The sequence below is a fragment of the Kogia breviceps genome, chromosome 5 (assembly GCF_026419965.1).
Source record: "Kogia breviceps isolate mKogBre1 chromosome 5, mKogBre1 haplotype 1, whole genome shotgun sequence".
In the NCBI taxonomy this organism is placed as follows: domain Eukaryota; kingdom Metazoa; phylum Chordata; class Mammalia; order Artiodactyla; family Physeteridae; genus Kogia; species Kogia breviceps.
The window spans coordinates 95,046,258-95,072,059 of record NC_081314.1 but is presented as its reverse complement, the minus strand read 5'-3'; the positions used below and the strand labels follow the sequence as shown (position 1 = coordinate 95,072,059).

At 34.1% G+C, this 25,802-nt stretch overlaps 1 protein-coding gene across 2 annotated transcripts in view; it reads right to left on the bottom strand.

Annotated features, from left to right (window-relative positions):
• Positions 1 to 264: 264 nt before the first annotated feature.
• The window catches only part of CIP2A (cellular inhibitor of PP2A), a 31,146-nt gene continuing 5,608 nt past the window's right edge, over positions 265 to 25,802 (bottom strand). The window contains exons 3-21 of one of the 2 annotated variants that reach the window (XM_059063627.2): positions 25,566 to 25,678; positions 24,611 to 24,705; positions 23,989 to 24,085; positions 22,655 to 22,777; positions 22,361 to 22,506; positions 21,899 to 21,974; positions 19,390 to 19,608; positions 17,922 to 18,081; positions 16,489 to 16,630; positions 15,068 to 15,167; positions 13,203 to 13,321; positions 10,849 to 11,044; positions 10,293 to 10,367; positions 10,088 to 10,198; positions 8,290 to 8,486; positions 6,119 to 6,232; positions 5,789 to 5,871; positions 4,922 to 5,061; positions 265 to 3,864 (exon numbers count right to left, since the gene is read on the bottom strand). In XM_059063627.2, the coding sequence (XP_058919610.1) occupies positions 3,694 to 3,864; positions 4,922 to 5,061; positions 5,789 to 5,871; positions 6,119 to 6,232; positions 8,290 to 8,486; positions 10,088 to 10,198; positions 10,293 to 10,367; positions 10,849 to 11,044; positions 13,203 to 13,321; positions 15,068 to 15,167; positions 16,489 to 16,630; positions 17,922 to 18,081; positions 19,390 to 19,608; positions 21,899 to 21,974; positions 22,361 to 22,506; positions 22,655 to 22,777; positions 23,989 to 24,085; positions 24,611 to 24,705; positions 25,566 to 25,678 (2,477 nt within the window). In that variant the 3' untranslated portion in view covers positions 265 to 3,693. The remainder of the gene's footprint in view (positions 3,865 to 4,921; positions 5,062 to 5,788; positions 5,872 to 6,118; positions 6,233 to 8,289; positions 8,487 to 10,087; positions 10,199 to 10,292; positions 10,368 to 10,848; positions 11,045 to 13,202; positions 13,322 to 15,067; positions 15,168 to 16,488; positions 16,631 to 17,921; positions 18,082 to 19,389; positions 19,609 to 21,898; positions 21,975 to 22,360; positions 22,507 to 22,654; positions 22,778 to 23,988; positions 24,086 to 24,610; positions 24,706 to 25,565; positions 25,679 to 25,802) is intronic. The other variant, XM_067034700.1, reaches the window with a different exon arrangement.

The window sequence follows — 25,802 nt, the reverse complement described above, 5'->3', positions numbered from 1 at the left end:
CAGATAGGTAAATATATTATGATGTTGAAAGCCAGCGTATTTCTATATACTTGTTTAAAGCAAAACCACAACATTGTTTTGGGGGTCAATAATGTATATACTTATACATGTCAACCACAGCATAAAGGATGAGGGTAAGAGAATATAGTGGTCAGGTTTCTACATTTTATGTTAAGTAGTACAATATTAACTCCAAGTGGACTGTGAAAGTTAAGGACTTACTTGTCAAAACAGGTAAAAAAGCAAGACCCGACTACATACTGTCTACAAGTCATGCATTTTATAAGACACAGGTTAAAAGTTGATTTAAAAAAAGATACACCAGGCCAACAGAAAACAGAAAAAGGCTATATTAATATCAAATAAAATAGATGTGAAGGATTGCCAAAGATAAAGTGATACATTTCTTAATGATAAAAGGGTCAAATTAATCAGTAAGATATAACATTTAATAGCAAAGTTTTTGTAAATAAAATTTTATCAGAACATAGCAATGCCCATTTATTTACGTACTGTGGACGGCTACTTTCATGCTACAATTGCAGAGTTAAGTAGTTGTAAGAGAGACCGTATGTCTCATGAAACCTAAAATATTTACTACCTGGCCCTTTATAGAAAATGTATGCTGATTTCTGCAAAGGAATTAAGTCACACACAGGACATGTGTTTTATCCAACAGTAGGCAAGTCAAAAGCAAAGTAGTAAATACGATTCATAACTATTTGAAAAGAGAAAAGAAAAAAAACAAAGTAAAATAGGGTTATGTATTTCAGTGACTACCTTGATTAGAGGTACCTATAACATATAAGAATGAGCCTCAAGCAGAAGTTGAAATTCAGTTACATTTTCATTTAACTAACAGTCCTAACTCAAGACAGAACCTCACTACATCCTTAACATAAACAACTAGTTTTTGCAACATATAATAAAGAAAACTAAAAGGGCACTACTCTGACAATTTTCTCCCAAAACACAGCATTAACTTTTAATGAGCATTTTTTTTTCTGCCCTGACATTAAACAGATGACAATTTAATATAACTCCAATCAGCCATGGAAACTCTATTTGTTCAAGTAGCAAGTGTAAACAGTATAAGGAAGTGTGTTAATGTACACTTGGATTCAAACTCTTTATAGCAAAATTCTTAGAGAATATGAACAATTCTAATATAATGATGCATTTACTTAGTTTTGTATTCCCCATTAAGAAATGGGAATACACACATAGAAATCATTTGTAAAACTCAGACAATGGTAGTGACTCCAACTTGCTTAAAATAAAATTTTTTACAAAAGAAGAAAAACTACACACATTTACAAATGCACACTTGTTTTTCTGATCTGAGGTACACAGAAAAGGTACAAAAAGAAAAAAAAAAAAAAAAAACGGTAGCCAACATACTAAGGTTAAGAAAAACAACACAACAGGAACAATATGAAAGATGCTATGAGAGACAGAAAGACTATGAAAAAAGAGAAGTGAAGACAGATGACAATTAGTACTCACCTTTAAAACTGAAATATGGCTTTTCTTTTTCAGGGAGAAGAGATTAACAGGTTAAAACTACTGTATTAAAGAAAGGCTGAAAAACATGGAGTGTCTGCCTATATAGGTCTTTAAGAATAGGCAAACTGAGTGGCTTAAACAAATGCATACTTGCAAGAATGGCTAGATCTGCACTGTCCAGTAGGATGGCAATTACAGTTAAAATTAAATAAAATTAAAAATTCAATTATTCCACTGCACTAGACACATTTAAAGTGCTCAGCAGCCACACGTGGCTAAAGGCTATGGTAACTGGACAGTGTAGATACAGAACATTTCCATCACCACAAAAAGTTCAACTGGGCAGCCCTTGGCTAGGCTCAGTGTCTTGAGATGTCTAAACTGTAAAGTTAGCTTGATTTTCCCTAGAACTCTTTGGTTCATTTATGTATTTATTTTATAGAATTTTTTGGTTTTTATCTTAAAGGGCCTTTTGTTCTTCAGTCATATCTCTCCATTTCAAAAATTTTTTTGTATTAAATTGAAAATGCATGCAGTTTCAAAAAGAAACAGAATGTACCCCTTATGGAAAGAGTAGCAATTTAAAATGTGTTACACAACACAATGCTTTTTAAAAAATTTGCATAACTGTATAAAATGTATACAAATATACAGAACTATTAGTTTGATATTATTTAATGTAAATAGTGAATTATAAAGATATATTTTCTAAATATAAATTCAGATATACTATGGTTGAAAAATAGAAGTAAATCTAAGTTACCTAAGTCAAACAGATACAAACAGTGAAGAAAATACCAAGTAAAATCAATGGTTGTAATAGCATAGCAATAAAATCAACCAAAATTTTTAATATAAAAACTCTTTGTAAATACTACTTAGAACATTTGGTTCAAATGAAGAGTACTGAAAAATTCCCTTGTATATATATATATATATATTTCTTTTGCGGTACACAGGACTCTCACCGCTGTGGCCTCTCCCGTTGCGGAGCACAGGTTCCAGACGCACAGGCTCAGAGGCCATGGCTCACGGGCCCAGCCGCTCTGCGGCATGTGAGATCCTCCCGGACCGGGGCACGAACCCGTGTCCCTTGCATCGGCAGGTGGACTCTCAACCACTGTGCCACCAGGGAAGCCCTCCCTTGTATTAAAGAGATACATAAATAAGGACATTTAAGTCATGCTTTAAAATTAAACAGCCTAATTAAAAACTATGTAAATGAAGGACAATATATCAAATTCACATCAGAATTAACAACAAATAATAAATTTCTGAATATGTGGCAAAGGTAGAATCCAAGTTATCTGTATGTAATCGTAAGAAATTCATAAATATTGATAATTCTGTAAGTTACTACAGTTTTTTATGTGACAAACAATACAGTCACAATATATCAGCTATTTTCTAACTTTTATACATTATTTCTGCAAATATTCACTGCATGTTCAAAAAATTTAGAACTTATACCATGTATCTTACTACATTTTCAATGTAGTAATAAAGTTATTTTAGATTCACTGAGTGGGGATGAAGGGGGAATCAGATGAAAGTGATCAAAAGGTACACATTTCCAGTTATAAGACAAAGTACTAGAGATGTACAACATGATAAAGATAATTAACACTGCTTTCTTTACCTCATATATGAAAGTTGTTAAGGGAATAAATCCTAAGGGAATCTCATCACAAGGGAAAAAACCTTTTTTTCTATTTCTTTGATGTTGTTTCTATGAGATGATGGATGTTCACTAAACCTACTGTGGTCACCATTCCATAATGTATGTAAGTCAAATCATTATGCTGTATACCTTACACTCATACAGTACTGTGTGTCAATCATATTTCAATAAAAGTAGAAGGAAAAATAAATTCACTGACATCTGATTTTAAAAATCTAATCACAAATGAGATTAAACAAGCAGAAGAGAGTGGAAAGCAACTAAGGAAAAAGAAAACACTTAGAAAAAACAATAATGGAGGCTAAGAAGACTATTCTGAAGTAAAAACCAAAGAAAGCTTTAAGCAATAAAATCCAGAAACAAGAAGTAAAACTTTAAGACCAAATAAAAACGTGTATCAGATCAGGTTCTTTACTAAATTAATAATTAGATAATAATTTGCTCTTGTTTTAGAGTCACAAATTACGTTTCCTACCCCACCTTCCCAGTAGATAAATACATAATATCTATATACTGAGATTCACAGTTTCTGGATTTATTTTCCCACCACTTAAACTGTGGATCATTGCTATCATATGAGAGTGTTTGCTCAACTCCTCTTGCTGAAGTTTCACCAGGGACTCTTTCTCTTCCAAACGACTTTCTAACTGAGCCTTCTGAACTTCTAGGGAGGAAGCCTAAAAAAGGGGCATGGGGGAGAGAAATTGAAGAAAACAAACAACTTAGCGTGTTTTCTCTTCACAGAAACATGCTTTAAGATGTCCTTAGTTTTTATTTGTAAGACAACCATATCAAAAGATACATTACGATATGTATTATATTTTAGTTAACAATTATATGGTAAGTTTAAGATCAATAGTTGATAAATATAATACAAATTGGGGAGACACGTTCAATTTGTCTTTTTAAGTCAATGCTAGCAGTTGGACTTTTGCAGAAAATACTACATATTATTATTTAGAATTACTATTAAGATAAACACATTAAGGCAGAACCAGGATATCTGTAAATGTGGCATTAAATTTTATGCCTCTTCTGTCACTTATGCTCTGTAGTTGTTCAGTCATTTTAATCTTGGTCTGTTCTCATCTTCCTGGTGGTAGATGGTCCAGAAAGCACTATTCATGGCTACTGCACTCAAGCAATCATGATAATGTAGAAAGAGCAATGACCTTAGAATATATAAGTCTACTGTTTCACTTAGCTATGTGACTAACCCTGAGCAAGTAACTTAACTCAAGATTCTGTTTCATTTGTAGGATGAAAATATTTATTAATACTTATATATTAATATATTTGTTAAAGGGAGGAAGATTAAGAAAAACATTTCAAAGAGTCCTTTGTAAACTATAAAGTTCTAAACAAATACCAACTACGATTATTATTATCACCATCCCTATAAGTAGAGAGATGCATCTATATACATATATACAGGTAGCTACCTGTATGTGACATTAAGAACTGGGAACCCCTTTCTGTATCCTTTGCCCCCTTTAAAGCAGCAAGTGCTGTAACACAGTATACATTTAATTAATGTGTAATAATTTTAGGAAATACAAGTTTTCACACTGTGAGAGCCCTCATAACAAACAATTGTCAAATCACTTTGAGATTCTAATATTATCTTCTAAGCAAAATTACTAAGAAACAGAACATTAATTTGTCCATATTCACCTTTTTCACAAAATAAGACTTTTTCATTTTACTGCAAATGAGAATGCAACAGATTCTTACCTTAATGCTCAATTCTTTTCTTATTTGATCTGTTCTATTTAATTCTTTTCTAAGGACACCAATGGCTTCTTCTTTATCTTCCGTTTGTCTTTGTAAGACTTCAATCTTTTCTTCTTGTACTTTTATTTTTTGTGCCAGGTCTTAAAACAAACAAACGGTCAGCTTTGTACTCAAAGGTCCTATACTGACATTACCCTGAAAAGGTTTAGAAGCTATTATGTTATATAAGAGCAAAAAAGAGACAACTAGAAAGAAGAACATCTTGCTAGAAATAAAATTTATACAGTACTTGATGAATAAAAAACACCATGAAACTCTTCTCCTATGCCAGTATTCTATAGAAAATGCCAAATCTCCATGTCTTTCCCTCTTCCTCTAGTCTAAACACAATATATAGTAATGAGAGGAAGGACAATCCTCAGAGTTAAGGGTTAGAAAAGGGCAAGAGAAAACTATGAAAAATTATATAGGTAGATGTCTGTGCTCTAAGTCAAGTGAGTTAGAACAACAATGTTTTTGTGGATCATTTCAGAACTACTGCCATTAAGAAGCTAGTAACTAAAAGTTACCTAGCACTGCCACCTGCTGTTACATTCTTTAAAAAATTTTTATTTTTAAAAAGGGCAATCATTTCCTATAACTCCTAGATTTCAAAAAAATGTATTGTTTGTTCAATTTGATCAATCTAACTAAACTACTTTGTAAAATGTTATGGCAAGAAAAGGAGAGCTGTTTAAGATGTGACTTAAGGTTTAAAAAAATGAGAGAAGTAGAAAATATGAAACAGCAAACTAAAAACCACTCATGCTTTTTCTTCCAACACAAGATATGTTAAAATATAGAAAATTTGTTAAATAAGCTACTTACTTGCTAGCTTACATTCTCTGTCTACCAGTTGGTCCTGTACTTCTTTCCTCTGTTCTTCTTTCTCTATTAGATGGGCAATAGTTCTGAAGTTATAAAACAATACAGAAGAAAACATCAGTGAATCATATCATTCCTTTTTCTCCCCAACAAGTATTTTAAGAGGAAATTCTGAAGAATGGTAATCACCCTTAACTTCTGCCAAATATGCACTTTATATCTACAATAAGCAATAATTCCATTAATTTTACCTATAAAAAGCAATGTTCTATATACATGGAATCATTTTGTTTTTGAAAAATCCAAAATAATTAGAAGAACTAGAGATTTTACTTTTCATTTTGTTGCTTGAGTGACTCATTCAACTTTTTCACACTCTCAATTTGTTTATTTAGAGAATCACACGTGACTTGTAAATCTTTGTTCTTCTTCTCAGCAGTTTCATTCCTGAAAAGACAAGGAGATGAGGTGATATTTTTATGGAGGAGCACATATGATGGAGAAAGGAAACTCAGGGTCCTCCTTACCATTTCTTCTGATCAAATTGCATATACTGCAGGGAAGAGGAGGAATGTTGCATGAACAAGTGTGACATAAACAGAGTTAGTTTAACTCTAAAAGATAATAAAGATATGTTTTGGGCTGACTGAGGTAAAAATTACTATGAAGTGGAAACGTAGGGCTTTAACTTCATATTTATGGATAAAGAGCTTCATTTATAAATAACGTTGCATTACATAATTTGCTATAAAATACATGCCTGTATCTTTATAGTTAAGTCCAGAAACTGAAACAACTTCTATAAAAGGATGACGTCTTTAAAAAAAATTAAACTTGCACCTTTCATCACTGGCCTCTTGGGCATAATATATGTTCAAGTAAAAATGTCAAATTAATGAATTAAGTAGTTGAGAATTCTAAATTTCTCTTGCCTCTATAGCTCTGCATCTTATAGTCCTGCTTATTTTTACCTGCAAGGTAACCACATAAAAGAATCCTTTCCAAAGTAATACTTTGAGACCTAACTATCTTAAGCATAAAATGTTCTCTTCATGCCTCTAACTACAAAGACCAACAAACTGGTGGCACTGGCCAAATGTGGCCAGTAAAGTGTTTTACTTGTCCCACAGAGTTTTAAAAATTCTGAATTTGAATGCCTTTAGATATTCCTACCATTACAAATGACCTTCCCCAGCCAACTTCATTTATTTGTTACTCACCTGGCCCCTCAAGGCTGGAGTTTTACTTCTGGGCCCACCCCTCAATCACTGTCTGGAACATAAGCAGGTCCTAGAAAGCCCATTTTCTCTTGGACCACTGCCTACTTTCTCTTATACCCTGACTTAACACAAATAGTCCACTTTATCGGGGCTGCCTCTAACAATCAGACTTCAGAAAAAGTTGTTGGGGGAAAATATCCTGTTTAAAAATCACCTTGTCCTCACAAATTTTCTAGATGCCATACATTTTCCACCCTTCATTTTTATTGATGGGCAAATAAAATAAGCACACGGACCTTGCAAAGGTAAAAATTTCTACATCTCTACATTAATATTACAGAAAGAAGAACATTTTTTCAAATCTTAACCAGTCTTAAAGTATAAAGAAAAACAAGAAACAAGTTAACTAGAATGTTTTTATTTTTATTGTTTGGTAGAAAGTACATAACTGTTCCTGGTCTTCCTTATAATTCATAAGTTTTAAAACTGGCTTAAAAGATAAAAAGTGTCAAGGGAGGGAAAAACGATCAATCTCATACTTTGTTACTGGGTGGGCATATAAATTGGCATAGCCCTTTTGGAGAGAAATGTGGCAATCAATCAAAAATTTAAAAGCACTCACCCTTTAAACCAGCAGTTCACCTATAAGAATTTATTCTGCAGATACAGTCATATATATAAGTAAACTACATTCAAGGATATCAAAGAGAAATACTGACTACAAATTAAGAGGTGAGTTAAACATGAACACCCAAATTTCTATGCTATTAGGCTGAATTATATGACAACTGTTAATATTCAACCACTTTGGAATGGTTGAATATTACCATTTCTTTGGCCATTACCATTGAATGGCCAATTCATATGGTTCAACCTGATATAAATTGTGACAACTAAGGTCATTCAACAGTTATTTATGGAGTGTCTAACCATGTATCAAGCACTGTTCTAGGCCCTAGGGATTTCTCAGTGAACAAAATGGACAAAACTTATCCTTGAGGTGCTAACATCCCAGATGATTGATGACTCTATGAATAAAGGAAAGAAGTAGAGTCAACCGGAAAGAAACAGAGACACCTGTATTCTGTTTCCAGCCGTGATACTGAGTTTGAGTAAGCAATACATCATTGCACTATGACATAAGTTTCTTGTTAACTACTTACCTAATAGTATCATCAGAATATATGAATGCTCAGAATTGGATTTTAGGGACACAGAAGAGAAATGCCTTGTGTTCATTCTAGATTCTAACCTTACACAGAAACTTTTACTTTATTAATTTACCTCTGAAGAAGTTCCATGTAGGATTTTGTCAGTACTTCGTGTTCTTCAGCCACAGACTCTAACTTTCTATTATGTTGAAAGAGATGCTCAATATCACTCTGGGCTCTTTCTGATTCAACCTGCTGTGACTTCAGCAACAAACTAAGCTCTTCATTTTTTCTCTCAACTTCTCTCAACATATTAGCAAGTGTCCGTGCCTAAAAGAAAATGGAATAGAGACTCTTCCACTATCATTTACATAATATGCTGTTTCTACAATTTAAAAGATTTACCAAATAAATCTGTCTTATTGTCAATTTAATCATTAGGCCAGTCTAGAGGGGTAGAGGACAAGTTCTGCTCTCCAACATCAAGGGTGGAAGTGCGGTCATACAATTTTCACACAGAGTGAGAAGTACTATAAAGAGGGCAGCCAGCACAGGGAGGGAGGATCACCAGAAGTGTGGGAAGGAGAAGACCAGAGAAAGCTTCCTGGGAAATGGAGGTATTAAAACTAACATCTGAAGGATTATTAAAAGTTAGAGAAAGAGAGGAAAAGGTATTCCAGACACAGAAGAGCAAGTGCAAGGACAGAAAACAGAAGAGTATGTCAAGTTTCAGAAACTGCAAAGCAATCTAATATGTCTGACTGCAGAGAATGCAGTAAGTTCTAAGGAATTTAAACTCTCTTCTGAGCTAAACAGTGAGACACTGAAGGATATTCAGCACAGGGGCAATGGAACCAGAGTACTGCCTCAGGGATGGCTGTGGAGGAAGAAGGGATGGTAGATCTAAATACAGAAGAAAGATGCCTTTGGCTGTATGTTGAGGGTGGCTGAGAGGAAGGAAAGGTAGGAAGACTAATCAGAGGCTCTGCTGTGATTCATGTGAAAAATGAAAAAAATTTGACCTGCAGCAAACAGTGGTAAGAATAGAGACAATGCGGGCTTCCCTGGTGGCACAGTGGTTGAGTCTGCCTGCCAATGCAGGGGACACGGGTTCATGCCCTGGTCCGGGAAGATCCCACATGCCGCCGAGCGGCTGGGCCCGTGAGCCATGGCCGCTGAGCCTGCGCGTCTGGAGCCTGTGCTCTGCAACGGGAGAGGCCACAACAGTGAGAGGCCCGCACACTGCAAAAAAAAAAAAAAAAAAAAAAAAAAAAAAGAATAGAGACACTGCAAAAAAAAAAAAAAAAAAGAATAGAGACAATGCAAAAAAAAAAAAGTAGTATTTAGAAGGTAGAATTCAACTGAACTTGGTGAATGACTAATTGTAGAAGGTAAACTGTGATTTCCATGTTTCTTGTCTGGAAAACTCTTAAGAACAGTAGAGGGAATACATAAGAAACAATACATTTTTAAAAAGTGAGGGTGGTGAGTTCAGTATTGGTTCTGCTGAGTTTGAAGTATTTGATGTATATTTAAATGGAGCTACACAGGAGACATTTAGTGCTTGAGAAAAAGGATCTGGGCTCAGCATATAAAATTGGGGGCATTAACATTCTGGTAATGACTGGAAACCATGAATCACCTAAATAAGGGAAAAGGGATTAAAACATAATCCTGGAAAACTCAACATTTAAGGGGTGAGTAGAAAAAAAGGATATAGGAAAAGAGTATCCATTAGGGAAGGAAAAAAAAATCAGAAGATAATTGTGTAACCAAAATTAAAGGCGAGACAGTTTTGAGACAGAGGGAGTACTAGTTAAATGCTAAGGGCAATTTACTTCAGAGTAATGAAAATAAAACTAATATTTTGTACGTTTTATTTACTACATTTATTTTTCTACTAAACAGATGTGTCTTTATATTGTACACACTTCTGTCTCAGCTTGAGTTCTTTGACAGCGATATTGAGCAATCAGTCTATCAGCTTGTGCAAGGGCCAGAGCTTTTGCTTCCAAGAGATCTTGTAGCCTGCTTTCTTTGGACTGTAAGAAAACATATCATTAATCTTCATCATTTACTGGAAAACATCTCTTAAAGCTTAACTGTTACACATAATTAAAATAAGCTTGTACTCACAGCTAATGTGGATAGTTTCATCTCATATACATCCATTATGTCAGATATTCTCACATCATTAATCTGATCCTTTACCTAACAGAGTTAAAAAATCAGAAATTGTTAATGCTCAACAAAATAAAAAAATAAATGCCTAGTGTGAGACTAAATCATTGAAACGATGTCATATCAGGCAGGTCACAACCATTTCACTAACTTGGCTATTGCAAAAGAATATCTGGGTAAGATCTGATACACCTGTGGGAATTTAAAGTACATTCAAGTCGGGGGTGGTGCGGGGTGGCGGGAGGCTGAGCTCGTTAGGGGGGGAATAAGGGAAGATGATGGCCATGTTAAAATGTGGGAATTTTATGACTGATTTTTTCCTCTTTCCAAACTTTCCAGAATACTGCCACTTTTTATAGTAAAAGATAAGGTTTCAATGATCAAATCTGCATCTAAAGTTGTTTAGATAAATGTTATAAGGGCTGATATTTAGTTGGTACGTTCCAGGCAGAATCCTACTTATAATGGCTATTTGGCAGAATCCTACTTATAATGGCTATTTATCACTCACCACAACTCCAGACTGAAGCTTCTCTATTAATTCCTCAATGTTCAATCCAGTAACTCTATCTTTCAAAAGTGGAGGAGTTAAACATTTTACTGATGTTGGAAAACTGTGATTTAATGATTGCAAAGGCATTCTTCTGGGCATATGTTCTGTTTCCTGTTGTCTATAGGTGTTGTTTGCTGCTATACTTTCTCCAAGTCTGAACGGGAATCAGAAAAAAGAGAAATAATTGTATAAAAATATAGCAAAAGGCAGAGTTGGAACAGAATTAGGGACTCAATAAGAATGGGTCTTTTGGGGAGTGTAGGTCTTCCAATAATTCTGAAATAATCTTGGAATCTATGATGAAGCAGGATTTGGGTAAATATCCTAAATTTGCCAGAGGAAACTCTTTTCTACTCACAATGCTTTATAATGACAACTCCACCTCTGGTTTGGAGGCATTAGAACTAGTTTCTGAGTGTGGATTATTTGTAAAAATTAAATACAAAGTTACTGGTATTGGTAAGAACATCCTTCTAACCATGGGCAACATCACCTGGCCTTTACTTTTTCCTTTGCCCTTCCCCTTTCTCAGTCAGTATGTTCTCACCAACCTGACTTCCATTCTGCCCCTGCCATTTATCCCACCTTGTTCCTGCCTCGGGGCCTTTGTACAAGTTGTTCCTTTACCTAGAACACTCTTCCCACTAGATCTGCATAGCACTGGCTCCTTCTTATCATCAGATCTCAGTTCAGACCCACTTCCTCGGGCCCTCCTCTACCCATGGTGACATGCTCATTATGAAACATTTTGTAAACCTCATGACATAAGGTCCCCTAATTTACTGCAATATTCAAAATGCCTAGAAGGAGGCCTGGCATAAGCTGGCCCTCACCTTAAACATTTGTTAAATGTTTAAATAAAACAAACACACTCCAAAAAACCAACCTACACACCTACCTACCTACTCATCGAGTATATAAATGCACCTTATTAAACTAAGATAATGTAAATATAGGCATAAATGGACATAAATAAAACAGCATAAGTGGACATCTGATAGTGTCCAAAGCGAAAATTACACAACACTAGACAGGAAGGGATGGCAAAGACATACTGAAATGATAGGAAGGCTGCACATACAGAGACACAGGGTGAAACTCCACCTTTCAGTGAAGCTGAAGCTGTCTACTCTGAAGCGTGGGGGATTTTGCTTCCTGTCAGATTACCACGGTTGAAGACGCAAGCTACCACAAAATAAAGCAGCTTCATAGATATCTACCTTGTAATTTGAGAAGCTCTCTATTTATCCATTTAGTTGTTAAAAAATATGATAAAAATGAAAGGAATTTCAATTACATGGTCTCTAGGTCGTGTTTTCCACAGTTCTTCATCTCTTATGACTACTTAAATTATTAATTCTGAAAAATGAGTTTGCTCAGTCAGTTAACAGAAATAGCAGAGGTTGGCAAACTTTATCTTAAAGGACAAGGTAGTTAAGTATTTTAGGTTTGAGGATCCACAGTCTCTGTAACAACTACCCAATCCTAACGTCGTAGCATAAATGTAGATGTAGACAATACAGACAGTATGAAAATGAATGGGTATGGCTTTGTTCCAATAAGATTTTATTTATAAAAATAAGCTCCTGCCTGCTGTCTGGAGTTTGCTGACCCCTGGCATACAGGAATGTCTTACCACTTAACAACTGTCTCAGTTCATTCAACACTTTTGCAACTTCATTCATATAAACTACCTAAACTTATTAAAATTAAAAGTAGAACCCTATTAGACATTTTGTCAACCATTTAGTTTACAGACAGCACCGAAAATCTGAATTTTTTCAAACCTAATTGCAAATATTCTCTTAATGTTTAAAACAGATGAACATAGTAGATAATTCTGCCTGGCCATTATCCCACCTTCTGATAATAACAGATTTTTTTCTTTAGGAATCCCTTCCTTGGTAAACGACCCAGATCTGGTGAATAAAAGCGATGCTTAGACTTATCACTCAAACCGCTGGGAAAGAAAATCTCTTTGTATGGAGAAACTAAACTGTTAGGATGTAAGCTTAGTACAGAAGCTACTATGTTAAAAAGAGGTGTTGAGACAGAGAGGTGTAGCATCTGGATAATACATTTAATCACCTGGATGGATCTAGCTATTCCCTAAGTGAGTATACATCTGGCCTTCTGAATTGTGGGAATCAAATTTTTTTTAATTGAAAAACTTTTTTCACTTGAAAAATTACTATTACAATGAAGTCTTCAATTCATGAATTTTCCAATCTATCTATATTCAGGACTACTTAAGAAACATGGCAGGGTATTCCAGCACCACAAGAGAGACACCGCAAATGATTATAACTCACACTAATGCAGGAAAATCTGGCAGTGGAGCAGCTTCCAATAATATTCCCAATCCAGACTGTACTTGTTCTCTACTGTCTGATGTTAAAGCAAAAGCCAAGGGAGTAATCAGGCGAGGATCCTAAGTAAATCAGAAACCAGAAAATAAAAGGCAGAAAGAATAAATAATGTCAGGTCTTTAAGAGTAAGGTGAATAAATAGACCTAAATCATAAAATAATTCTAGGCAAATTTGAAAGTGTTTCTACCTGATGCTTGAATGTACTTATTAGTCTTTACCTTGTTATAACTGTCTATACAATCAATAGTAAGCTTGGCTTAAAAAAATCTGGCAAAGGTTTTGAATGCTTTATTGTGCCTATGAAAATCATGTCTTAAATACTTTGAGTAATTTAAATATCACCTACAACTGACTGATGTCTTGAGTTATTGTTTTATTTTTCTAGCTACCATTTAAAACAAAAACTAGGGCTTCCCTGGTGGCGCAGTGGTTGAGAGTCCGTCTGCCGATGCGGGGTACGCGGGTTTGTGCCCTGGTCCGGGAAGATCCCACATGCCACGGAGCGGCTGGGCCCGTGAGCTATGGCCGCTGAGCCTGCGGGTCTGGAGCCTGTGCTCCGCAACGGGAGAGGCCGCAGCAGTGAGAGGCCCGCGTACCACAAAATAAATAAATAAATAAATAAAAATAAAATAAAAGAAAAACTAGCTTTAAGAACAAATGGCTAATCATTTCCAAATTAAGTAAAAAATAAGAGTAAAATTCAAACTAACTCAATAAAAAATTTTAATTTAGTGAATGTAACAATTATACTTTAAAGTGTAAGTCCTTCATGTCAGTAAATTTTACATTAGTACTAAGCCTCAAATCATCTATTCTATTCTGAAAAAAAAATTTATTGACATAAAATCAGAGAAAAATATTAAAATATAAATCCTTTATAATTACCAACATTTTAGAATGTTAAGTGTTTTATAGGTACTCAAGTATAATCTAATGCCACAGAATTATAAGAGATGGCTTTTATCTCCAAAACCCTCATGGTAACCCTTCATAACTCCTCCCATCAACAAGGATCATTATTTCTACTTTGTAGTCAAGAAAACTGGAGCTCAGAGAGGCGAAGTAACTTGCTCAAGTCTGCACTGACTAAGAAATGATGGAGTCAGCATCTGAACCCCCATCTCCTAAGCACTGTGTTCTCAAAGTGTATAAGTAGACCCTGCCTAAGGATCCAGTTTTGGCTTCTACCCTGTCTATACAGGCACTGGAGACATCTGTGTTATTATAGTAACTTAATTCACACGTTTGTTAAATATCTGTTATAAGCCAAGTTTTGTGGATATCAAGGTAAACATCTAGAGTTCTTATTCAGCTACTATTATTATTGAAATCTGTAAGTTAACTATTTTCTGCACACCTCTCTAATTTTATTATCCCTCACAATCAAGTCCGTTTCTTCCAGGAGTCTCCCTCTTGTCTTAAAACCCTACCTCATAAACCCCAAACAAAAATAAACACCCCAGAACAAATACCACTCCCCCGTACCACAAAGCCAATAGAAACAAATGAAGAAACCGGAAATATGACACAAAAAAAGGAAAAGGCTGTGGAAGCACCGCTATTATCAACATCCCATACATTAGAGTCAGGAGCACTTATGTTCAATTCCTGTGAAACTACATAAAATAACCGTGTAGTGAGAATATTATAGTTACGTAAGACAACAAATTTTAAACTTCCTTCCAATGGCCAGTTCTAAGAAAAACATTATTCTTCTTTCTAAAGATTAAGAATATTACAACAGAAACATATAATAGGAAACATTTATATATAAGTCAACTTCAATATTTGAAAAGTTTAAACTCACCTGAAGGATTTTGTAGAAGCTTACTTCCATACCAGGAACCAACTGTTTAAGTTTGTTCATCAAATCAAGAGTTTTCAAAATTACATCAGCAGCAAGTTTGCTTTAAAAATAAGTCATATTTAATTTAGATAACTCAAAAATTGCTTAGAGCTTATTGCTGTCCATACATCTAAAGAAAATAAAAACCCAAAACCTTTGTTCTTGGGCTTCCCTGGTGGCGCAGTGGTTGAGAATCCGCCTGCCGATGCAGGAGACACGGGTTCGTGCCCTGGTCCGGGAAGATCCCACATGCCGCGGAGCAACTAAGCCCGTGAGCCATGGCCGCTGAGCCTGCGCGTCCGGAGCCTGTGCTCCGCAACGGGAGAGGCCACAACAGTGAGAGGCCCGCATAAAAAAAAAAAAAAAAAAAAAAAAAAAAAAAAAAAAAAACCTTTGTTCTTAAACCTCAAAAAGATTAAGCATTGTTTCTTAAGAAAAAATATCAGAGACCAACATCCTTATAACCCAAGATACAAAGAGAACAAACTGGCATTAACAGTTTAAGTTTAGACAGTCTTTCTTTTTCTAATCTCAAATACCAACACACTTCAACTTTCTGCCTGAAATTACTAACAGCATTGGCAACATGACTCATTTAATTCTTAGCCTGGTCACTAAAATATTAACAATAGAGGGCAACCTTAGGCAATAAAGAATATCTAATATTTACTGAATGCATTTTACTAAGCCGTTTTTCTCAGCCTTGTAATTGAAAAGGAATACAAAAAAGTAAAAAGATAATTCTTGTTCTTGAGGAATGTAATTATTGACAGTTTTGACATTTATGGAAATTGGAACAAATCAGCATTCAGCATTTAGCAGGTCCTCAACAAAGACTTGTTAGATGGACTTGATTCATGGGGGAGAAGAGGGATAAAATAATCTCATTACTATCAGTGAAAATCCACACTTAACCATAAGTCTTTACATGCTAAAGAAGAAGAGTTATCTTTGTTATTAGAAACCTTCAGCAGTGATGGATTTCTTTGAAATAAAAACGATCCCTGTTTTTTCATGCTTTTCCCCTTCAAAATATAAAGTTAAATGAATATAAAAATAATTACTCAGGCAATGTCAAAAAGGAACTCTAGAAAAAAAATGTTCAGAAGTATAAAAGACCCTTAGAGAATCACAACAAATTAAAATAAGACAAACCTAAACAATGAAAAATAAATCACAGATATTAATACCTCTGTTCAGAAGCATGTTATCTATGAATTAAATGAATTTTTAAAAAATTCATCATGATAATATTTTTGTTAATTCTCTGTTACACCTTGGCTTAACAGAACATACCCAAGGATGACCCTCCAAAAGGAATGAGAATCATTACATCTTTTGATTTTTGTTACCATTTTGCTATTTGTATTTCATATACTCACCACAATTCAGAATCTGCTACCTTTGTTACAAACCCCAGATCAATCTTGCCATATGTAAATTGTTGCTCTATCAGAGTGGTACATTTGATAGTTGTCAGAATTTTTGCAATATGCATTTTTAGAGCATCATCTCCACACAGAGGTAAGTTTTGTTAAGGAACACAAACAAAAAATTCTCAAAAAAACCCCCTCATATTTTTATAGCTCTTTACAGCTTTTAGGATGATTTCATACAAATTATTCTTGTTCCTGCAATTTGGTGTAATTATTGTTACACCTCAATGACAGATTAGGAAACTAGAGCTCAGAGCATTAAGTGACTGACAAGTGGCAAGAGATGGGACTGACATCAAAAGTTTCTGACTCAAAGGTAAAACAGAGGAAGGATCTGCTTTTCTACTGGATGTTAGCTTTTTATTAACAGGTGTCACAACGGTTCAATAAATACTTGTTGAAAAAAGGGAAGTTATTTTCTCATTTGTTATTCCTCAATTTCTTTTCCTGTACTGTAGTTAATCTGAATATCTATCATTTAAAAAGGGTTAAGTTTGGTACCATTCAATGAGAGAAGGCCTGAATATTTTAGATAGTATTTCTAAGGTGAAGCAAAATAATCATGCGTTTTTATAGCAGTGGCTTTCAACTTTGGCTGCATGTTAGAATCACCTGGGTAGTTCAAACAGTCAATCACAAACACTCCTCCACCCCAGGGTTTCACATTACTTTAATTAAATCAGAATTGCTGGAAGTAATGTTCAAGAGTCAGTATTTTTAAATGTTCTCCAGATGATTCTAATACATAGCCAGAGTTGAGAATCACCACCAAGAAAGAGGAAAATTAAGAAGCAGCAGCTCAGAGAAGAGATTAAAGAGATGCGGAGTTTGCTCTAGGGCAGGAAAAAGTTGAGCAAATTCTTGTTGCTCCGAAATACAAGGTTATCTTTTTTATAACCAAGTGTTAATGTCATCTTTATTGAAACATTTATAGAGTTGTTAATTTTTAAAACACAAGCTAAAAAACTAAGCTAAAATAATAACTACCAATCTTTCTTTCTTATCTGATACACTCCATCAAAGAATGGCACCACACTTCATCCAGGGGCAGCAATTTGCATCAAAAGAGAGTATCAGGGTAGTTATTTTAGAATATATCTCCTAATCTCAAATTATGATAAAAATGTACAGATCAAGTTTAAAGAGCATTTCTGGAAATGTTCTTTAGCTTGAAAGTTTTACACAGAAAAACAAGGGGAAAAAAGTCTAGATAACTTTTTAAGAGACTCTTCCTTGAATATCAGGTCTGTAAGTTTAAACTTGAGTTCAGTAATTCTGAACAGATTCAAGCATGAAAAGTGACAAAATTATAAAGACAAAAATGCAGTAAATACAATTCTAAAAAAATAAGTAGTTTCCATGTTTATACTGAAGGATATTTAACAAAACTTCAATGGCCTTGACCATCCTTTCACATTTTTTCCTTATTAAGGCCTCATCTAGATTTTGTTCTGTGAACTGAAGCTGATCAAGGAATGTAGGCAGCAGAAGGGTCACAAAACGGTCAGCTGAGGAGCAGTTAGCAGTATCTATGACATCCTGGAGAATTCACCACCACCAATGATTACAAATAAAAACAGAGATGGAATACAGAATACATAAACGGTCATCACTGAACAGCAACACTCTTTAAATTTCTTATACAGGTGATCCTTGAACAACGTAAGGGTTAGGGACGCTGACCCCACCATGCAGTCGAAAGTCTCAGTACAACTTAGTTGGCCCTGGCCTTCTGTATCTGTGCTTCTGCATCCACAGATTCAACCAACCTCATGGAATGTGTAGTACTGTAGTACTTACTATTGAAAAAAATCCACATATAAGTGGACCCAAGCAGTTCAAACCTATGTTGTTCAAGGGTCAACTGTAATTACTTCAAAAATTCTTTGACCTGTGTCTCCTATTTAAAATCTACCCTTTTATCCAGTTTTGAGGGCTATGATGACTTTTTTCTCAAATGGAACAGTAAGGTTTTGGGTTAATTGAATGCAAACAAGACTTTTTAAAGCGGACTGTATCTGTGATTTAAAAATTATTCTAAATTAAAAGTATGTACTGAAAACAAATATCCCGAATTTGCTAAATGTAATTACAATAACTAAATAACAGACACTGGTCTTAATACTTTACAACCACAAATAATTCCCATCAAGAATCTCAAAGCACTTTTTAAATGCTAAAACTGTTAACAGTCAAGATCAACATGAAACAGAATAATTTGTGCATAATCCTTAACAAATATATTTAATCACTCATAAACATTTTGGTTTGTGCACAGGATCCAGTCATGAGAGGGTAAACATTCTACCATAAGATACTGGGGTAGACAGAATGGGTATAAAAACAGGAAGAATAGTACAGAATACTAAATGACCTAGAGAGTAGAACTTACCAGAATGTAAAGGCCTCTATAGAAAGGATTTCTGTCTATATCCTAAGTACCTGGCATGCTCCACTCTATTTGACTGACTTAATCCAATGTTCTATATATCCATTCCATAAAGAGAGTAGACAGTATCTACTGAGATGGTGAGACAGAATGTGACTACTGCAAGAAGCACAGTCATTCACCAACAACCCATACAAATCTTAGTCAATACCTTTACTTATTATATTGAAAAGAGTATATATAAGCTATTTAGTGAAAAAACAAACAAAATTCTCGCTAATATTTGTGACCTTGCCAGAAAAAAGAAATTCAGTAGCTGAATGGTAGGGAGTTTAGTAATTGAGAAACTTTCCTGAAGTGTATGAACAACTGGAAGTTTATTATGAACATTTTACAAAACAAACTGTTCACTGAGAATCATAAAAGTGGAAAAGTCAATTTGTTAATCACTCTAGTACCTCAAATATTTCCTTGAACAACTCCAGTGCTAAAATAGAACAGTTTTCTGATCCATCCAAAGGTTGGCTTGACCAACGAAGTAGAGCTACAGGAGGTTCTAAACACTTAGAACGGCTTCCCAGAATGGTGCTGCCAGATGGAGGTTGTTCAAATATCATCTGCGTGAGCACGTGGCGCAGCTGAGTCACTGAACAGAACGCAAGAAGTAATTCTAAAACCTGTGTAATATAAAGCCTTCATTAAATGTCAATTTCATTAGACTTGAATGCACAAAGCAACCAAACAATGAAGCTGGAAATGATATACATTTTTAAATAAAATAAAATAAAAATTAAAAGTTGCTTCCAATTTTTTCCAAGTATTATTTTTCAAAATGTGTCACTAGGTTCCAGAAGGTTACAAATAAATTTGTTAATGGTAGTTACTTCTAATAACAGGATTGTGAGAGCCAAAGAAGAAAGGGCAACTTTAACTAATCTTATATACCTTCTACAGTACTTAATTTTTTTCAGTACAAACATGTTGTTTCAAAAATGAAAAAATAAAATTAGTAATTAAGAATACCTGCTATCATGCCAAGATTTAAGAACTGCTATAAAGCATACTTTAGGATAATATTTAAAAGTGGCATCCCATAGCTTTAAAAGCTTAAGGATGGCTACTTCCATATTGTTTACACAGTTTGGCAATCAGCCCCTTAGCCTGCCTCCCTATTCTACTTCATTCCTTTCTTGCTTCATAACTGAACCTTATTCCATTACATAGCATCCCACATCAACTTGTTTACTAGCCGTTAAGTTAAATTCTACCGTATTTCATTTACTACCAACTTATCGTTAAAAAAAATTGGTACCTCTTTGCCTACTCACTTATTTTCTACCTTTCTTCATCTGTTTCTTGTAAATGGCATACAATTGGGATTTGTGTTTTAATCAACCTGATAGTGTCTGCTTTTAACAGAATTCAATCCATTAGCATTTACTATGTTACATATGATAAACTCTTTGACTTATTCTCTTTTAAATATAAATTGTAGTACTTGTTTTTGAATAGATAATACATTCTTTTGGTTCCAAAGTCAAAGGTACTAGCCTGACCTTTAACTACACTCTCTGGAAGCAACAGACAATATTACCAGTTTCTTATTTATCTTACCAGAGATACGTTCTGCACATACAAGCAAATACTTTCTCATTTACACTTTCTCTGTAAGTATAACATACAGGGAAGTAAACATACCAATTGCTACTGCAAAGCTAGATGTTTTCCTCGAAGTGAATACACCTGTATAACTAGCAACTAGGTCAAGAAAGAGAATTCCACTAAAACTCCAGAGTACCCTTGTGTCCCCTCCCAGACAATGCCCCAACCACTACTCCACATGAGATTTGACACCAGAGATTAATTTCACCTTAGCTATTCTTGGATCTTTGCATTTCTGTATAAATTTTTCAATTGGCTTGCCAGTTTATATTAAAAACTCACATGTAACTTTATATATAAATACTCTTATAGTGTATACTCTTACATCTGGCTTCTTTAGCTTAGCATTATCTTAGTGAGATTCACTCATATTTTCGCATGCAGCTGCATTTCACACATTTTCATTGCTTATAGTATTCCAACGTATAAATATACCACAGTTTATTTCCACTGTTGATGGCATTTAGGTTGTTTACAATTCTTGGCTAATGGTAACAGTACTGCTATGTTTTGTACATGTCTTCTGGTGAACACAAGTATTCGATTCTTTGGGGTAAATATTTAAGAGTGGAATTGCTGGGTCACAGTTGCATATGTCCTATGTTAGTAGATAATACCAGTTTTCATAAATGGCTGTACCAATTTTCAGCCCATGAGTACAGTGACACTCTCTTTACATTTTTTACATTCTCATCTATGCTTGATATTATCCACATTTTTAATTTTAACCATCTGGTGGGTATGCACTGGTATTGCATTACCATTTAAATTTGCATTTCCCTGAAGAATAATAAAGTTGAGCAACAATTTCATATTTATTGACCAATTTAAGTTTTTTTTTTTTTGCTCAGGTTATCTATTGGGTTCAGTGTTTTTTCTCATTTATAGGTACAAATTTTTAAATGATATACTTTAGATAAGAGTCCTTTGTTCAATATATGTATTGTAGATATCTTTTCCCGCTCTGTAAATAGTACCAGTTTTAAACTTTCATTTTCTATTTAACATTTTCTACATGTCTTTTGGTGAAATGTTTCTATTGGTTATATAGCTAGGAGTGGAATCTCTGTGTCATAGGGTGTACATGTGTTTAACAGGCACCGTGAAACAGTTTTCCAAAGGGATTATGCCAGTTAATGAAGATACAAGGAAGGTTCCAAAGTATCGGTAATGTTGTTTCTTGCTCTAGATACTGGTTATATGGCTGTGTTCATCTTGTAAAGGTTCAGAGATCTATGCACTTAGATTTTTCTGCACATTATAGTTTTAAAAAAATTTAAAACAAAAAGCTGTGTTTTTATATACCTTTGAAGAAGAATCAGGATCCTTTCCATTAAGAAGACCTAACACTTGATTAAGACATGAAGAAAAGTGTTCATACCTAGGTTCAAAATAAAAATATACATCAAGTGATAATTATGAAATTGATACATTAAAAATGATTTCTATATAAAATAAATCATACTGTTCAGATGTAAAACTGGTTTTGAAACAGATTAATCAAGATATGTGTATTTTGAAGAATGACACAACCTTATTTACCTAAGACAAAGACTGAAACATACACACACACACCCTTGTTATACTTTTACATTTCAAGTCAGGAGAGCAAAAAGAATGTGAATAAAGCACATGAAAACATCTTGATTTTAGTCTATTGTGAATCAGTAGAGACCAAGTTTACTAAATCTAAAAAGGTAGTTTTGTTTATTACAAATACATCTTGGTTTAAAAACAAAAGTCCTAAAATTTGTCAGAGAGTCATACCTGATAAGATAATCAGCAATTTTAGGATTCTTAAGAAGATCCATCAGTAGATCAACTGAATACTTCCTAGTTAGTGTGCCATCACCATTTATGAGAATATTAAATATTAGTTGAAAAGTCTGATGAATGTTTCGAGCATGGAACAGCTTAAAAACAAATCAGGAAAAGTATATTATACAAAAAAATTTAAGTTGACCATCCTAAAACTCAACAAAGAGTCTCAATGACTTTTAAAGTATCAGAGAATATAAACTTCAGAATTATTTTCATAAATTGAAAAAAAAAAAAATTTACCTTTTCCCCCACCTCTTCGTTTAATGTCAAACTGGATAATATTGAAAGTGCAAACACAACCACAGTTAAACTACTATGGGCCAGGAAGCTTATAAGAGTTCGATAAAAAGATTTCACATTATTCTGAGGAAGAAAAAAATTTTTAAATAAATTAGAATAAAAAAATTATGAGTCTTACATTTTGTTTTAGAAAGAATATCTTACACAGAGTAGGTAAACTTTTATTAAACATTATTATCAACTTAAGAGATCATTCAAGGAGTAAGATGATACTTTCACATATTGCTTACAGTAGTATAGACAGGTACAATCTAAGTGAAGAGCAGTGTGTAGTCATGGGTTTATGAGCAAATGTTTACTTTTCTCAAACAGTTCCATGGCTCAAAATAACCTCCACCAACAAAATAAGACCAGGTCAGAAAAATCCAGCACATGAACAAATGAGATATTATTTAATTTAAAACAAGTAATACTGAATATTGCATAGCAAGGGAATTGTTCACAAAGCACCTTAAAGAATCAATGAACTTTCCTGATTTAATATATTTCTAACAGTGGCTCAGTTAACCTCACTTGAGTGCCTTCACTTATCACAAGTACTGGTAGTGATGTTAGGCACTTACTCATAAATCTTTCTGGAAGAGCTGTAATTGATTTTGTGGAAATACAAGACTGAGGTAAATGCAACTGCCAATGGCGTATCTCCCTTTATAAAAAAAATAAAATTTATCTATCCATCTATCTTTGGCTGCGCTGGGTCTTCGTTGCCGTGCGTGGGCTTCTTCTCTAGTTGCTGTGAGCAGGGGCTACTCTTCGTTGCGGTGCACAGGCTCTAGGCACGTGGGCTTCAGTAGTTGTGGCTCGCGGGCGCTAGAGTGCAGGCTCAGTAGTTGTGGCGCACGAGCTTAGTTGCTCCGCAGCATGTGGGATCTTCCCAGACCAGGGCTCGAACCCATGTCCCCTGAATTGGCAGGCAGAGTCTCAACCACTGTGCCAACAGGGAAGCACCATGTCTCCCTTCTATCAGCACAGAATAATTTAGCAATTCTTGTATTATTCAATATGACAAATAATGGGATGCTATGGAGGAGAAAAACTTTTAGTATTTAACATTTTTATTAACTCTTAACTTGTCTTGATTAAACATATATGAAGGCTGGAATACGTCAAGTTATTTATTTATATGTCAATATGATTCTTTGTTAACTTTGATGGGTCAGCTGGATAACACAGGAGAATTCTTGTAAAAATTTTTTTAAGAAAAAGGTGAAAAATATGTTCTTTAAGCATAGAGCCCACCACAAAACTAGAGAAACATTTTATAAACTTCTTACCAAAGTCTTTATGTGCGTTTGAACAGAAAGATTGTGCCGACAAAGATTTGCCAATAATCCTAGACAAGGCATTGTCAACTCATCTTCAGAAGACTGACTGTTGTTTTAAGAAAAATAATAAAAGATAAAAACATTAGGTTCCTTCTATATTACTCAAAATTATATAGTCATTTACACATTTAAATTCCTTCCTTTTTCTAAGCAAAGAAAAATCTGATTAACATGGGAAGACTGCCAAGCTTTGAATAGTACTGATCATTTATTACATGTTTTGCAACTAAATGATCCTACTCAATTGCAGCATACAAATATAGAAATAATTGTCAGAGTAACCATGTGCTATCTCATCAGTATATTCTTCAGTCAGTAAGATTAAATATAAATATAATTTTCAGTTTCAATAAGTTTTTCTGTCTCAATCAATTTATTTCATAAATTTTTGTTATAAAAAGTAAAGCTGCTTTACACCATTTGATCCTTGAAATCATCTAAGAGGAATAAACAAGAATCAGCCTCACTCAGTTTAAAAAGTTGGAAAAACTTATTTAAGAAAAATAGAACTTTTACACGGTTTTAGTTAAACCAGCAGATTATTTGGTTACATGTTTGGTTGCATACTCACATATGATCAATCAGGAATGTAATTAATTCATCTATATTAGCACCACAATGCAAAATTTTGATGTTATATGTTAACCTCTGCAGAAGCTGAATGCACTGAGAATAAGAAAATAGCGTGAATATAAACATATAAAAACACATTTGTGTGCTCACAAGAATGAACTCCTGTGCATATTCTGAACATGTAATCATTTTAGGAGGCATTTAGAGCAAGAACTTTTCCATATCTTAAAAAGGTTCTATCTTCACACACAAGTGATGAGATCTTAAACACACACAAGTAATGAGACCTTAGAGTTCATCTCCTGATTCACACATATCAATATATTCTATCTCAAATAGCATCTTGTCATCAACCTGGCTCATTTAATCATCTTAAACTTATATGCAAGTTGAAACACATATTCTATCAATTCTAAGATAGATACTTTTCTTACTTTACTATCTTTAAAATTGCATGTCAGTTTAACTTGCAATGTTTTTCTTTCTTACAACTGATGGCATATTAGGTTGAGAAATATTATGGGTATAAGAGCTTTGAGTCTATGCTAAATCATAACAAATCTGTAGCTTCAGTTTTTGTAGAATGTTTCCTCAATAGATTGAGACTAGGTGCCAACTCAAATTACAATTTTAATATAAATAGCTTGCATCTCAAAATGCTGACATCTGTATTTATAAGCCTGTCAAAATAGTCATAATCTGGATTTTTCTTAAATTATAGTCCTAGATGTGAATAAAATTCTCTTCTTTAGAAACTCTTAAATAGTAGTACATGTGTGACCAACCAGCTTTTAAATTTTTTAATGGTAAGAACTGTGCCTAATCATGCGGTATTATACCAGCATACAGTACACTGTAAGCCAGCAGTTTATAATAGATAATATCAATTTTGATCTGAAAATAAGGAAGGAAGAATGAGCATTAAGTGAAAAGTACTGTGTGGGTGTGCATACCTGCAAAAACACTGAATCATTGTGGCAAGTACTGCTCCGACAAACCACTCCTGCCAGCACACTATTCAGGCTGTACGTATTCTGAAGACAGTCTCTGGTTTCATTGTCTACAGCTGTAAGTTAAAATAAAATGACACAAGATAGATCATTTTTATAAATAATAATTTAAAATTTATTTCACATTAAATTTACCATTATATAAAAATATCAAATACGATATGGCTATTTTGTTTACAA